The following is a 15,599-nucleotide window of genomic DNA, read 5'->3' on the forward strand; positions in this document are numbered from 1 at the left end:
TTCTTTTTCAGAGAGATTGCCTATTTCCTCTTCATTTATTTGGTCACGTAGGTTTTTACATTGCTCCTTCATCTGTGACATATTTTTTTGCCATCTCACTTTTTTTTTCCTTTTTTTTTATGAGTGGGATTTTGTTCCTGTCTTGCTGGTTGTTTGGCCTGAGGCCTCCAACGCTGGAGTTTCTAGGCTGTTGGGTAGAGCTGCGTTTTGGTGCTGAGATGAGGACCTCTGTGAGACCTCACTCCGATAAATATTCCCCTGGAGTCTAAGGTTCTCTGTTAATCCAGTGGTTCGGACTGAGAGCACCCACCGCAGGAGCTTCTGCATGACCCCTGGCTTGTGAACCAAGCTGGTTCACTTGGGGGTTCCTCCCATCTCCTTGGGCATCCTACCAGCGGCCGTCAGGCACCCTAGTTGTGGGGAGACACTAACTGCACGTCTTCCCACGCTGCCATCTTGACTCCACCCCCCCAACAAGGCTTTTAATGTAGGAATTGTGGAATTGTTTCCACAAAGTTATTTTGTATTGCTTCTTTCAGGTTTCCAGATTTATCATCTTATTGGTGGAAAGAAATTTGTGTATGTGAACATATTGGCTTGAAAGTGTTCACACACACACACACACACACACACACAAATCAGGTGGCATAAATTCAAATTCAAATCTGTATAAGGTGCAGGGATATTGTGTAGGTTATTTTCCAGGAACATGTTTTTCTCTGCGAGAGTCGAAGTGGAGGAAAAGCTTTCTTGATATTTACATATAATGGTGGGTGGTTTGTTGTTATTTCCTAATCTCCCCTCTCACTGTATGCACAGCTCTATGAGACTCTTAGTTTTATTCATAACTCTTTAATCTCAATTCCCTTGTCAAAGATCTTTATGTCTTTTTTATTTTCCCAGCCTGGGATTTAAAATCCAAGGCTCATCCAGTACCAGCTCTGATCACAGCTTGCCAAAACATCAACTCACATGCTTATTTTTCATTATTTCTAGCACCTGGGGATTTCAGTTTCTTGTAAGCCCAGGCCTTCATTTAAAAAAAGTGTTTTGGCATATATTAGGTGTCATTTTTAGGTATTTGTAAGCAGTAGGATTTTCATATTGGATTAAACCACCATTTTGCCAGAATAGGAGATCTTTAGTGATTTTCTTTTAAAATAAATTCATTCACAAAAAAACTTGTGTTGATTTAAAGAAAAACTTTAAGTAATAGGAAAGATATTAAATGGTACACAGATTGGGTTCCCTGATAAGCAGACTTTAAGAGTTTGGAGTATTTATTAAGAAGTGTCCTTGGGACTTCCCTGGTGGTGCAGTGGTTAAGAATTCACCTGCCAATGTAGGGCACATGGGTTTGAGCCCTGGTCTGGGAAGATCCCACATGCTGTGGAGCAGCTAAGCTCATGTGCCACAACTACTGAGCCTCTGCTCTAGAGCATGCAAGCCACAACTACTGAGCCTGAATGACAAAACTAGTGAAGCCCGTGTGCCTAGAGCCTGTGCTGTGCAACAAAGACAACCACCGCAACAAGAACCCCCCGCACAGCAATGAAGAATAGCCCCCGCTCACTGCAACTAGAGAAAGCCCACGTGCAGCAACGAAGACCCAATGCAGCCATAAATAAATAAATAAATAGATAGATAGATAAAAAGAAAGAAGAAGTGCCCTTGGGAAGCACACCTGGTGAAGAAGTTGGATTAGGCAGAAAGAGAAGCTGTTATGCAACCTGTAACAGAGAAGAACAAACCTGACTCCATATCAGATCTATTCCTTTAATTCTAACCCTTGTGTTCTGTTGCCTGTGCTCAGCCATGCTGGCTCTGCTCCTTTTGTAAAAGAATGCTGCTTATAGCCTGAAATATACACGATAACCCATTCTCAAGGTTCTGACCTTTGAAGGTATAACATTTTTCCATACATATAGAGATAGAAAGTTGCAGAACAGAAAATAATAATTGTCTTCTTGGTGGTATATAGGAACATTGTGACCAGACCTACTTGGACAGCTGCAGGAACAAAGGATTCCTGCACCAAAAAGTTTGCAAGAATGAGCCATACCTCCTTCAATCTTAGTATAAAAGAAGCCTGAATTCTAACTCAGGTAATATGGTTCTTTGAGACAGTAGTCCACCATCTTCTCAGCCTGTTTTCCTGAATAAAGTCTCTATTCCTTGCCCCAACAACTAACTTGTCTCTTGATTTATTGGCCTGTCATGTGGCAAGCAGTACAAGTTTGGACTCGGTAACAAGTCCAGTGAAACCCTTTCCTGACCCCAGAGGGTACTCTGGAGCTAACATGTCTCTTCTAACTCATCTCAAGTTAGACTGACATGGTCAGGCCTTTATGTTCCCGAACTGATTAGTCATTGGAAGTTGCCTCTCCCAGGAAGGAGGCATAACTTTGGGCTATGCAGTTGTCTGCACCTGAGACAGTCTCTAAAGGGACTGACTGCTGAAGGTTGTCTGTGAACTTCACTTCCAGCAACTGGGCAACAAGTCCCTCATTGAAGAGAGGATCTGAATGGCACTTCCCAGTGTCCTCCACATACATTCCACAGTCAATAAAGTGGAATACAAAAGATAAACTTAGCCTAGCTGGTCACAGACCCTAGAAGTGAGAAAAAAGAATGTCAACCCTGGCTTAAAGCAGGATTCTAAGACACTCCCCTCCAACCAAGAACACAGGAGCTGTATGGTCTGATCACCAAAATTAATGATGATTAATTCCAAGAAATGCCAGGAAGGATCTGGTCAGGTAGGACAAAGAAACAAGTGTTCCAGTTGCCTGCAGGAATAGGCTCCACTGTTCCCACTGCATGATTAATTATTGATTTGTCTTGTTAACAATTTAATAAAGATAATTACTCTATTAGACTCAATTCTGACTCAGAAAGAATTAGTTATTGAAGTTCTAGTGATAAGATACCCTGAGAGAAAATGAGCATGCTGTTAAAAACATGTAATGGGATATGAAAGCATTGTGCTCAACTATAAAACACCATTCAAACTTACTCTAAAACTGTAAGGTTTTATTATTTTTATGTAGCACCTATATTGTAGATAATGCTGAACTTGGAGTCAGAAGATCTGAGTTTACATCCTAGCTCTACATAGGAAGAATTCAACTCAATTTAATTCAGCAAATATTTATTCATATTAAGTATGTGACAGACACAATGCCAGGCACAGATCTTGCCTTGAATTAAAGGGAAAACAAATGCTATTGGTTATATTTGACAATCTCTAGGTAAAGGAAAAAGTGATAGGGATCTGAAAATTGGTAGATAGTTCTCCTATTTTCAAGATGTAGAAAAATATATTCATATTCTAGAACCAGCTTGATGCCAATCTCCTTAATTTCTCTTTCATTTTTTGAACAAATTTTTATACACAGTTTGTGAGCCTTGAGTTAAGGAGATATTATCACTAAGAATCAGGAAGTTTTTTGAGAATGTTAGGTTCGATCTAATTTTTCTCTTCTGAAGGACTAACAAGTCTGGGGAGTAGCATTTATATAAAACACCTATATCCCATTTTTTATGATATCCTGTACACAAAATGTTGAAATGGGAACTGAGTGAGAATGGGATTTAGCAAGGTTTTTAGCCAGCTCTATAACCGTGTATAACCCATATTTCTGGTTCATTTCATAGCTTGTAAATCTTCCAAGGAAGGCTACTTCTCCATGACTTCCTCTACTTTCTTAACTACTGATTCCATAGGTTCTGTTCCTGACACTAGGCTTCTGTGTGGGGTTGAAGGTGGGGGATCAGGAAGGCGTGTCTGCCTACCTTCTATCTACCAATTAAGGCATGTTCCCAAACAAGGGCAGTGCACTCTGTACAAGGCATTCTGATAACTAAAATTTTATTTTTTCAACCTCATCACATGTAGATTTTTATCTGTTATCAGTGGGTAAATATAATATTAGAGATTTATGGTGGATTATTGTGGGCTCTAGGCTCTAAACTTGGTCCTGTCTGGTTAACGTCTGTAACAAGAATTTGGGTAAAAGATTGGAGGACATGCTTGTCAAAAAATTTGAATGACAGAAAACTAGGAGAGTTTGATTGATATAATTGATAGGTTGAAATAGTCCCAAATGAACACAATGAAACAAATAGACATAAATGTAAAAGATTTCACTTAGATTCAAAAATTTAGTGAACACGTAAGGATTAGGAGATACCTGGCTGTGATGGTCAACTTTATGTATCTATTTGGTGAGTACAGTCTCCAGTTATTAAGTCCTACATGAAACTAGTTTTTGCTGTGAGGGTATTTAGCAGGCACCTTTAAGTAAGTGAGATTATCCTAAATAATCTGGGTTAGGCTGATTCAAACAGTTGAGAGGCCTTAAGAATGGAACTGAGGTTTCCCTGAAGAAGAAAAAAGTCCACCTGTAAACAGCAGTTTCAGCTCCTGCCCGAGACTTCCAGTCTGCCTCGTTGATAAACTACCCTGTGGGTTCCGGATGTGCCCAGCCAGCTCCCATAATCGCATAAGCCAATACCTTAATATAAATCCTTTAATATATATCTCCTACTGGTTCTTTTTTTCTGGTTGAACCCTGATTGATACACTGGCTTAGTACCTTTAGGTGTGAAAAGATTTCAGTTTCTTCTAAGTTTGTTATGCGTTAATCGCTACGAGTGGGGGCCAGAAACAACTCACAGGATCTTAGAAACAATATGCACGAGCCACAGTATCCAGTGAAGGGGAGCCACAGCTCCATTGCTGGAGTCCATACCCATAGCGGGATTATTCTGTCCACCTCCAGCTGCCTAAGATCACTGTGGGGAAGGGATTTTGGTGTAATGGAAGCTAACTTTATAAGAAAGAGAATTATTAAATAATGTCACAGGCTGCCCTGTATGATATAGTGAGCTTAGTCACAGGTATTTAAGTAGGAGCTGGTGTTGTCTGCCAGGAATATCTGATGAAAGATACTAGACTAGATGACCTCTAGTGTTCCCTAATTCTAAGGTTCTGTAATTTTACTTTTAATAACTATGCTTCTAATGCATGCCACTAAATGTCCTCATCCTTTTAGTTCATGCCATTTAATTTCCCTTGTCTGGAAAACCTGGTGTGTTCGTTGTCTTCTGATTGCTTTTCTAGAGCCATTCCATCCTGCTCTATGCCCATATGGGCTTCTTCAAAGGACTCCCTTGCCCCCCAGCTTCTGGTTAGATTTGGCTGAGAGGCACCAGCTGGAAGTACGAAGGGTAGGAAGAGAACGAGGTAGGAGTATTTATTCTCCAGCTCCCCAAGTCTGGGTTGCTGCAGGCTGGCTTAGTCCCTTGACCTCACATCATAGTTCTGTCAGAGGGTCCTCTCCACATACCTCTTGCTTTCTTTCTCAGCATCCCAGTAGCCACTACTGCCCCGAGACCCTGCAGACCTAGGGGTGGTAATGCCACTGTGGTTACTATCCTAGGTTTCTCCACACCCTGTCTGCACTTTTAGAAATAGGCCCTTGACTAAATTTTACTCATATACATTTAAATTTTATTTTTAAAAAAATATTTATTGTATATATGTGCCACATCTTCTTTATCCATTCATCTGTCAATGGACATTTAGGTTGGTTCCATGTCCTGGCTATTGTAAATAGTGCTGCAATGAACATTGCAGTACATGTCTCTTTTTGAATTATGGTTTTCTCAGGGTATATGCCCAGTAGTGGGATTGCTGGGTCATATGGTAGTTCTATTTTTAGTTTTTTAAGGAACCTCCATGCTGTTTTCCATAAAGAGGCAGACATAGAGAATGGACTTGAGGACATGGGGTGGGAGGGCCAAGCTGGGGTGAAGTGGGAGTAGCATCGACATATATACACTACAGAATGTAAAATAGTTGGCTGGTGGGAAGCAGCAGCATAGCACAGGGAGATTGGCTCGGTGCTTTGCGATGACCTAGAGGGGTGGGATAGGGAGGATGGGAGGGAGGCTCAAGAGGGAGGGGATATGGGGACATGTGTATGCATATGGCTGATTCACTTTGTTGTGCAACAGAAACTAACACAGTACTGAGAAGCAATTATACTCCAATAAAGATCTATAAAAATAAATAAATAAATATATCACTTCTCAAAAGTAAATTTATTTATTTGGTTGTGTCCGGTCTTAGTTGTGGCAGGCAGGCTCCTTAGTTGCAGCTCACCAGCTCCTTAGTTGTGGCATGTGAACTCTTAGTTGCAGCATGTATGTGGGATTTAGTTCCCGGACCAGGGATCGAACCCAGGCCCCCTGCATTGGGAGAGAGGAGTCTTAACCACTGTGCCACCAGGGAAGTCCCCATATGACTCAAATTAAATGTGTCATTTGTTTCCTGTCAAAAATCCTACCTAGTACTTCAAGTAACACGCATGTCAACATTTTTATGTCCTATATAGAGCCAACTCTTCAAATGAGCAGTCAACCAGTCTTTTGGAGTAAATGTGGGAAAAATACTCTTAAAATATTAAGATTAAAAAAATTTAAAAATCTTTATCGAAGCAAGACTCTCATAAAGACCAAGGACAGACTAGGTCAGTAAGAGTCCTTCCAGCTCCAAAACTAACTTCTCTCTCCTCTGGAATCCCTTGGTTCTCAATTTTTTTCTGTTGCTCTTATTAGTAGTGATCACTTTTCTATGTTTACTTCTGGCAGAAGGAAACATTTTCTAATTTGTGTAAATCTTGATGAATGGATGTTATGACTATTATAAGACAGGGGTTCTCAAATGTCCTTGAAACATTTAGGTAGGCATCAATGAATGCATATACACTCCCTAGAGATGTGGAGGACAGGAGTAAATTTCTTTAAAGTCTTAGGTTTGATAATTCAAAGTGCGAGTTTTGAAATTTACAGCATACATTATACTGTTAGTTCTAAAATGAAAATGTTTTCAATTATTTACCATTATTTTTTTCCCCATAAATTTATTTATTTATGGCTGTGTTGGATTCTTGTTGCTGGGCACGGGCTTTCTCTAATTGTGGCAAGCAGGGACTACTCTTTGTTGTGGTGTGCGGGCTTCTCATAACAGCAGCTTGTCTTTGTTGTGGAGCACGGGCTCTAGGTGTGCGGGCTTCAGTAGTTGTGGATCGCGGGCTCTAGAGTGTAGGCTCAGTAGTTGTGGTGCATATGCTTAGTTGCTCCGTAGCATGTGGGATCTTCCTGGACCAGGGCTCAAACCCGTGTCCCCTGCATTGGCAGGTGGATTCCTAACCACTGAGCCACAAGGGTAGTCCCTACCATTATTTATTTCCCTTAAAAATCTTCATTTGGTGCTCAGGAAACTGAGCATCTTTACCATACAGTTCAATATTTGCCCTAAGCCATTTTGAGAAGCAAGGGATTAAAATTTCTTAATATTGTCAGCTTACTTTTGTGAGATGCATATGGTGTAGTGGCTAAGAGCTAGAGGACTTTGACACCAGACCATCTAAGACCACACCATCTAAGTTCAAATCCTAGTTTCCCTACTAAATATTGGTTTTATAATGCTAAGCAAATTATTTCTCTGTGTTGCAAGTTTCACACCTTACAAAGTGGAAATGATATAACCTATCTTAAGTGAACATTTAAAAATATGGGGGATGCTCAATTAGAGTTAGCGTATTATCTATTATTATTAGGTATAATATAACTAGTTCCATATAAGGGAAAGGGATCTCATTTGAAGGGTGACATTAGTTACTCTTTTAAACAGCAGAAGCTCTCTTAAACAACCTCTACCTACCATATTCGCCAAATTAATCAATGATTTTCATGTCTTCTATCCAACTTACTGACCGATGTCCACAGCATATTGAACTAGTTTGTGGCCAGTGGGATTCTCTTTAGTACAGGCGTTACTTCTGTTCCCACCCTTTGCATACTTACCAAAGATCAGGAGTGCTTGATCCCAAATCTATTTGTATCAATTGTGCTGTTTTTATAATTACAGAATTTAACCAAACAATATGTAAACTTACTAAAATAAGTACAAAAAGAAAATGTTGTTTCTATGTAAAGTGATTGAAATATTATGAAAAAAAATGATAAGGAGAGCCACTAAAAGTTATCAAATTTAATTGTAGGCAAAGCATTTATAAATGACTGGGGGAAAAGTCTGCAAATATCTGGAAGGATTTTGCGCATACTTGTTCCATAAATGTTTTTAGCTCCTTTTTTCATTAAAAAACTGAGATGGGAAATCATAGATGATACAGTTTGAGTGTGGTTTATACTAGAAATGCCAATCAGTAGACCAATGCTAAATAAAAGACAGCTCATGTTTCTATGCCAGAAAATTGTCAAATGTACATTTCAATGTATATGATTTAGATTTAAAAGAACTTTAAGATATGTACATTTTTTATAATGCCATTAAAAACTGATATTCTTAATTTATCTCTGCCAAGGAAGATTCCCTCTCCTAAATAAGATGTTAAATTATAGAAACTCATACATATCTGTTAGAAAAGAGAAAGTTTTCATGTATCAGACTTAAATGCTGAAAATGAGTCTTAAATTTTATAATTGAGCACCAGTTAACTCCTGCACACAGAATCTATGGAGACATTGTTTATATTTTCTTTTTTTTAAATACATCTTTATTGGAGTATAATTGGTTTAGAATCGTGTGTTAGTTTCTGCTGTATCACACAGTGAGCAGCTATACGTGTACATATATCCTCATATCCCCTCCCTCTTGCATCTCCCTCTCACCCTCCATATCCCACCCCTCTAGGTGGACACAAAGCAGCGAGCTGATCTCCCTGTGCTATGCAGCTGCTTCCCACTAGCTATCTATTTTACATTTGGTAGTATATATATGTCCATGCCACTCTCTCACTTTCTCCCAGCTTACCCTTCTCCCTCCCCACATCCTCAGGTTCATTCTCTACGTCTGCATCTTCATTCCTGTCCTGCTCCTAGGTTCCACAGAACCTTTTTTTTTTTTTTTACATTCCATATATATGTGTTAGCATACAGTATTTGTTTTTCTCTTTCTACGGTATTTGTTATCCCTTTCCAGATATTTCTCTTCACTCTGTATAACCGACTCTAGGTCCATCCACCTCACTACAAACAACTCAATTTTGTTTCTTTTTATGGCTGAGTAATATTCCATTGTATATATGTGCCACATCTTCTTTATCCATTCATCTGTCAATGGACACTTAGGTTGCTTCCATGTCCTGACTATTGTAAATAGTGCTGCAGTGAACATTGTGGTACATGACCCTCTTTGAATTATGGTTTTCTCAGGGTATATGCTCAGTGGTGGAATTGCTGGGTCATATGGGAGTTCTATTTTTAGTTCTTTAAGGAACCTCTACTGTTCTCCATAGTGGCTGCATCAGTTTACATTCCCACCAACAGCACAAGAGGGTTCCCTTTTCTCTACAGCCCCTCCAGCATTTATTATTTGTAGGCTTTTTGATGATGGCCGTTCCGACAGGTGTGAGGTGATACCTCACTGTAGGTTTGATTTGCATTTCTCTAATTATTAGTGATGTTGAACATCCTTTCATGTGTTTGTTGGCAATCTGTATATCTTCTTTGGAGAAATGTTTATTTAGGTCTTCTGCCCATTTTTGGATTGGATTGTTTGTTGTTTTGATATTGAGCTGCATGAGCTGCTTGTATATTTTGGAGATTAATCCTTTGTCTGTTGCTTCATTTACAAATATTTTCTCCCATTCTGAGGATTGTCTTTTGGTCTTGTTTATGGTTTCCTTTGCTGTGCAAAAGCTTTGAAGTTTCATTAGGTCCCATCTGTTTATTTTTGTTTTTATTTCCCTTTCTCTACGAGGTGAGTCAAAAATGATCTTGCTGTGATTTATGTCACAGAGTGTTCTGCCTATGTTTTCCCCTAAGAGTTTTATAGTGTCTGGCCTTACATTTAGGTCTTTAATCCACTTTGAGCTTATTTTTGTGTATGGTGTTAGGGAGTGTTCTAATTTCATTCTTTCACATGTAGCTGTACAGGTTTCCCAGCACCACTTATTGAAGAGGCTGTCTTTCCTCCATTGTATATTCTTGCCTCCTTTATCAAACATAAGGTGACCATATGTGTATTGGTTTATCTCTGGGCTTTCTATCCTGTTCCATTGATCTATATTTCTGTTTTTGTGCCAGTACCATACTGTCTTGATTACTGTAGCTTTGTAGTATAGTCTGAAGTCTGGGAGCCTGATTCCTCCAGCTCCGTTTTTCTTTCTCAAGATTGCTTTGGCTATTCAGGGTCTTTTGTGTTTCCATACAAATTGTGAAATTTTTTATTCTATTTCTGTGAAAAATACCATGGTAGTTTGATAGGGATTGCATTGAATCTGTAGATTGCTTTGGGTAGTAGAGTCATTTTCACAATGTTGAATCTTCCAATCCAAGAACATGGTATATTTCTCCATCTGTTCGTATCATCTTTAATTTCTTTCATCAGTGTCTTATAGTTTTCTGCATACAGGTCTTTTGTCTCCTTAGGTAGGTTTATTCCTAGATGTTTTATTCTTTTTGTTGCAATGGTAAATGGGAGTGTTTCCTTAATTTTTCTCTCTGATTTTCCATCATTAGTGTATAGGAATGCAAGAGATTTCTGTGCATTAATTTTGTATCGTGCTACTTTACCAAATTCATTGATTAGCTCTAGTACTTCTCTGGTAGCATCTTTAGGATTCTTTATGTATAGTATCATGTCATCTGCAAACAGTGACAGCTTTACTTCTCCTTTTCTGATTTGGATTCCTTTTATTTCTTTTTCTTCTCTGATTGCCATGGCTAAAACTTCCAAAACTATGTTGAATAATAGTGGTGAGAGTGGACAGCCTTGTCTTATTTCCTGATCTTAGTGGAAATGGTTTCAGTTTTTCACCACTGAGAACGATGTTGGTTGTGGGTTTGCCATATATGGCCTTCATTATGTTGAGGTAAGTTCCCTCTATGCCTACTTTCTGGAGGGTTTTTTATCATAAATGGGTGTTGAATTTTTTCAAAAGCTTTTTCTGCATCTATTGAGATGATCATATGGTTTTTCTCCTTCAATATGTTAATATGGTTTATCACTTTGATTGATTTGCATATATTGAAGAAATCTTGCATTCCTGGGATAAACCCCACTTGATCATGGTGTATGATCCTTGTAATGTGCTGCTGGATTCTGTTTGCTAATATTTTTTAAGGATTTTGCATCTATGTTCATCAGTGATATTGGCCTGTAGTTTTCTCTTTTGGTGACTTCTTTGTCTGGTTTTGGTATCAGGGTGATGGTGGCCTCATAGAATCAGTTTGGGAGTGTTCCTGCCTCTGCTATATTTTGGAAGAGTTTGAGGAGTATAGGTGTTAGCTCTTCTCTGAATGTCTGATACAATTTGCCTGTGAAGCCACCTGGTCCTGGGCTTTTTTTGTTGGAAGATTTTTAGTCACAGTTTCAATGTCAATGTTTATGATTGGTCTGTTTATATTTTCTATTTTTTACTGGTTCAGTCTCGGAAGGTTGTGCTTTTCTAAGAATTTGTCCATTTCTTCCAGGTTGTCCATTTTGTTGGCATATAGTTGCTTGTATTAATCTCTCATGGTCGTGTGTATTTCTGCAGTGTCAGCTGTTACTTCTCCCTTTTCATTTATAATTCTATTGATCTGAGTCTTTTCCCTTTTTTTCTTCATGAGTCTGGCTAACGGTTTATCAATTTTGTTTATCTTCTCCAAACCCAGCTTTTAATTTTAATGATCTTTGTTATCATTTCCTTCATTTCTTTTTCATATTTTTCTGATCTGATCTTCATATTTCTTTCCTTCTGCTAACTTTGGGGTTTTTTTTGTTCTTTCTCTAATCGCTTCAGGTGGAAGGTTAGGTGGTTTATTTGAGATTTTTCTTGTTTCTTGAGGTAGGATTGTATTGCTACAAACTTCCCTCTTAGAACTGCTTCTGCTGCATCCCATATGTTCTGGGTGGTCGTGTTTTCATTGTCATTTGTTTCTAGGTATTTTTTGATTTCCTCTTTGATTTCTTCAGTGATCTCTAGGTTATTTAGTAGTGTATTGTTTAACCTTCATGTGTTTTGTGTTTTTTACAGTTTTTTCCTGCAACTGATATCTAGTCTTATAGTGTTGTGGTCAGAAAAGATACTCGATAGGATTTCAGTTTTCTTCTTAGAACTGCTTCTGCTGCATCGCTTAGGTTTTGGGTTGTTGTGTTTTCATTGTCATTTGTTTCTAGGTATTTTTAAAAATTACTCTTTGATTCATTCAGTGATCTCTTGGTTATTTAGTAGTGTATTGTTTAGCCTCCATGTGTTTGTATGTTTTACAGTTTTTTTTCCTGTAATTGTTATCTAGTCTTATAGTGTTGTGGTCGGAAAAGATCTTTGGTACGATTTCAATTTTCTTAAATTTACCAAGGCTTGATTTGTGACCCAAGATAAAATCGGTCCTGGAGAATGTTCCATGAGCACTTGAGAAGAAAGTGTATTCTGTTGTTTTTGGATGGAATGTCCTATAAATACCATCTAAGTCCATCTTGTTTAATGTATCAGCTAAAGCTTGTGTTTCCTTATTTATTTTCATTTTGGATGATCTGTCCATTGTTGAAAGTGGGGTTTAAAGGCCCGTACTATGATTGTGTTACTGTTGATTTCCCCTTTTATGGCTGTTAGCATTTGCCTTATGTATTGAGGTGCTCCTACGATGGGTGCATAAATATTTACAATTGTTATATCTCTTCTTGGACTGATCCCTTGATCATTATGTAGTGTCCTTCTTTGTCCCTTGCAATAGTCTTTATATTAAAGTCTTTTTTGTCTGATATGAGAACTGCTACTCCAGCTTCCTTTTGATTTCCATTTGCATGGAATATCTTTTTCCATCCCTTCACTTTCAGTCTGTATGTGTTCCTAGGTCTGAAGTAGGTCTCTTGTAGGCAGCATATTTACAGGTCTTGTTTTTGTATCCATTCAGCCAGTCTATGTCTTTTGGTTGGAGCATTTAATCCATTTACATTTTAGGTAATTATCGATATGTATGTTCCTATTACCATTTTCTTAATTGTTTGGGGTTTGTTATTGTAGGTCTTTTCCTTATCTTGTGTTTCCTGCCTAGAGGAGTTTCTTTAGCATTTGTTGTAAAGCTGGTTTTGTGGTGCTGAATTCTCTTAGCTTTTGCTTTTCTGTAAAGGTTTTAATTTCTCTGTCAAATCTGAATGAGATCCTTGCTGGGTAGAGTAATCTTGGTGTAGGTTTTTCCCTTTCATCACTTTAAATATGTCTTGCCACTCCCTTCTGGCTTGCAGAGTTTCTGCTGAAAGATCAGCTGTTAACCTTATGGGGATTCCCTTCTATGTTATTTATTGCTTTTCCCTTGCTGCTTTTAATATTTTTGCTTTGTATTTAATTTTTGATAGTTTGATTCACATGTGTCTTGGCATGATTCTCCTTGGATTTATCCTGTATGGGACTCTCTGTGCTTCCTGTACTTGATTGACTATTTCCTTTCCCAGATTAGGGAAGTTTTCAACTATAATCTCTTCAAATATTTTCTCAGTCCCTTTCTTTTTCTCTTCTTCTTCTGGGACCCCTATAATTCGAATGTTGGTGCATTTAATGTTGTCCCAGAGGTCTCTGAGACTGTCTTCAATTCTCTTCATTCTTTTTTCTTTATTCTGCTCTGTGGTAGTTATTTCCACTATTTTATCTTCCAGGTCACTTATTTGTTCTTCTGCCTCAGTTATTCTGCTATTGATTCCTTCTAAAGAATTTGTAATTTCATGTATTGTGTTGGTCATCATTGTTTGCTCTTTAGTTCTTCTATGTCCTTGTTAAATGTTTCTTGTATTTTCTCCATTCTATTTCCAAGATTCTGGATCATCTTTAGTATCATTACTCTGAATTGTTTTTCAGGGTAGACTGCCTATTTCCTCTTTGTTTGGTCTGATGGGTTTTTGCCTTGCTCCTTCATTTGCTGTGTATTTCTCTGTCTTCTCATTTTGCTTAACTTACTGTGTTTGGGGTCTCCTTTTCACAAGCTGCAGGTTTGTAGTTTCTGTTGTTTTTGGTGTCTGCCCCCAGTGGGTAAGGTTGGTTCAGTGTGGTATGCAGGCTTCCTGGTAGAGGTGACTGGTGCCTGTGTTCTGATGGATGAGGCTGGATCTTGTCTTCTGGTGGGTAGGATCATATCTGGTGGTGTGTTTTGGGGTATCTGTGAACTTATTATGAGTTTAGGCAGCCTCTCTGCTAATGGGTGGGGTTGTGTTCCTGTCTTGTTAGTTGTTTGGCATGGGGTGTCCAGCAGTGGAGCTTGCTGGTCGTTGAGTGGAGCTGGGTCTTAGCACTGAGATGGAGATCTCTGGGAGAGCTCTCACCGACTGATATTTCTGGCAGCCGGGAGGTCTCTGGTGGACCAATGTCCCGAACTAAGCTCTGCCACCTCAGAGGCTCAGGCCTGACACCTGGCCGAGCACCATGACACTGTCAGCCACACGGCTGGGTCATACTGGAGAAGATGCCCTGAAGCCAGGAGAAAGCTACATGGGAGACCTGTTAGAAGGCTTGTTTGATGAAATCAGGCAAAGGATGGTGACATTCTATACCCAGGCTCTACTTGCGAAGGGGAAAGTGTGCCTCGGGAAGGTTAGCATGCGCTTCCACTGTTTATATTTTCTAGACTCTTCCTGCATCCAGAGAAATCAACTAATCAGTTATGTCTTTACTAGAGACAGTTTTAGATTGCTAGACCAGAAAAAAAAGAGCACTATATTAACTTCGATTTTCTTTAAAGTATGAGGGTTTCTATTAGCAGAATATCTGAAATGTTTTATTTACATAATTATGGAGGTTTTTTTATTCATGAGTCTTAATTATCAACCTTGCTTATTATCATCAGTACAAATTCTAAATTAAGTCAGTGGACAAAAACTGACAAAATTTAAGGCTTTTGTGTGTATAACTCTTTATGACTATATCCTAAGACTTTTTGGAATGTAGCTACAAAATTTGATTTTAGAGTACATGAAGTCATTTTTAATTTACCTGTGAGAGGGCATTCTACTTACAATGATTTTTACTTCTTTTCCACAGATGTTTATTTCGAATTCCTTTTATTCTTAATTTATGCTGATTCTTCTTTTTTTCTAAGAGATTTTCTTTTTTATTGATCACATTAATTGATTTTTTTTGTTCCAATATATTTGATAAATATTGTTTGATTTCACTCACTGATACCTACAAAAAAAAAGATTTTTGCTCATTTTTTTTCATTTGTAGCTTTTTAAAATGAAACAAGTGACTCTTTAAAAACCAGCTTTAGTGAGATATAATTCATATGCTATAATTATAAATGTATAATTGTACATTTAAAGTGTACAATTCAATGACTTGTAGAATAGTCACAGATATGTGCAATCATTATCACAATTTTAGAACATTTTTATCACTTCAAGAAGAAACCATGAGTCCTTTAGCTATTACCCTCCCTCTTCTCTCATTCCCTCTACTCCCAGCCCCGTGCAATCACTAATCTATGTTCTACATCTCTACACATTCCCCTATTCTGGATTTGCATATGAATGAAATCACATAGTGTATGAATTTTCGTGACTGACTTCTTTCACTTAGCATAATGTTTTCAAG

The 15,599-nt window shown here is 38.3% G+C and overlaps 1 protein-coding gene across 2 annotated transcripts in view; it reads right to left on the reverse strand.

Annotated features, from left to right (window-relative positions):
• SEL1L2 (SEL1L2 adaptor subunit of ERAD E3 ligase) overlaps positions 1 to 15,599 on the reverse strand; it is a 116,427-nt gene that overhangs the window by 74,940 nt on the left and 25,888 nt on the right. For both annotated transcript variants that reach the window (XM_029219290.1, XM_029219289.1), the window contains exon 3: positions 15,023 to 15,191. In XM_029219290.1, coding sequence (XP_029075123.1) covers positions 15,023 to 15,191 — 169 coding nt within the window. The remainder of the gene's footprint in view (positions 1 to 15,022; positions 15,192 to 15,599) is intronic.

This window comes from Monodon monoceros, unplaced genomic scaffold, assembly GCF_005190385.1.
Source record: "Monodon monoceros isolate NGI ecotype Baffin Bay Population unplaced genomic scaffold, NGI_Narwhal_1 Super_Scaffold_13, whole genome shotgun sequence".
Classification (NCBI taxonomy): Eukaryota; Metazoa; Chordata; class Mammalia; order Artiodactyla; family Monodontidae; genus Monodon; species Monodon monoceros.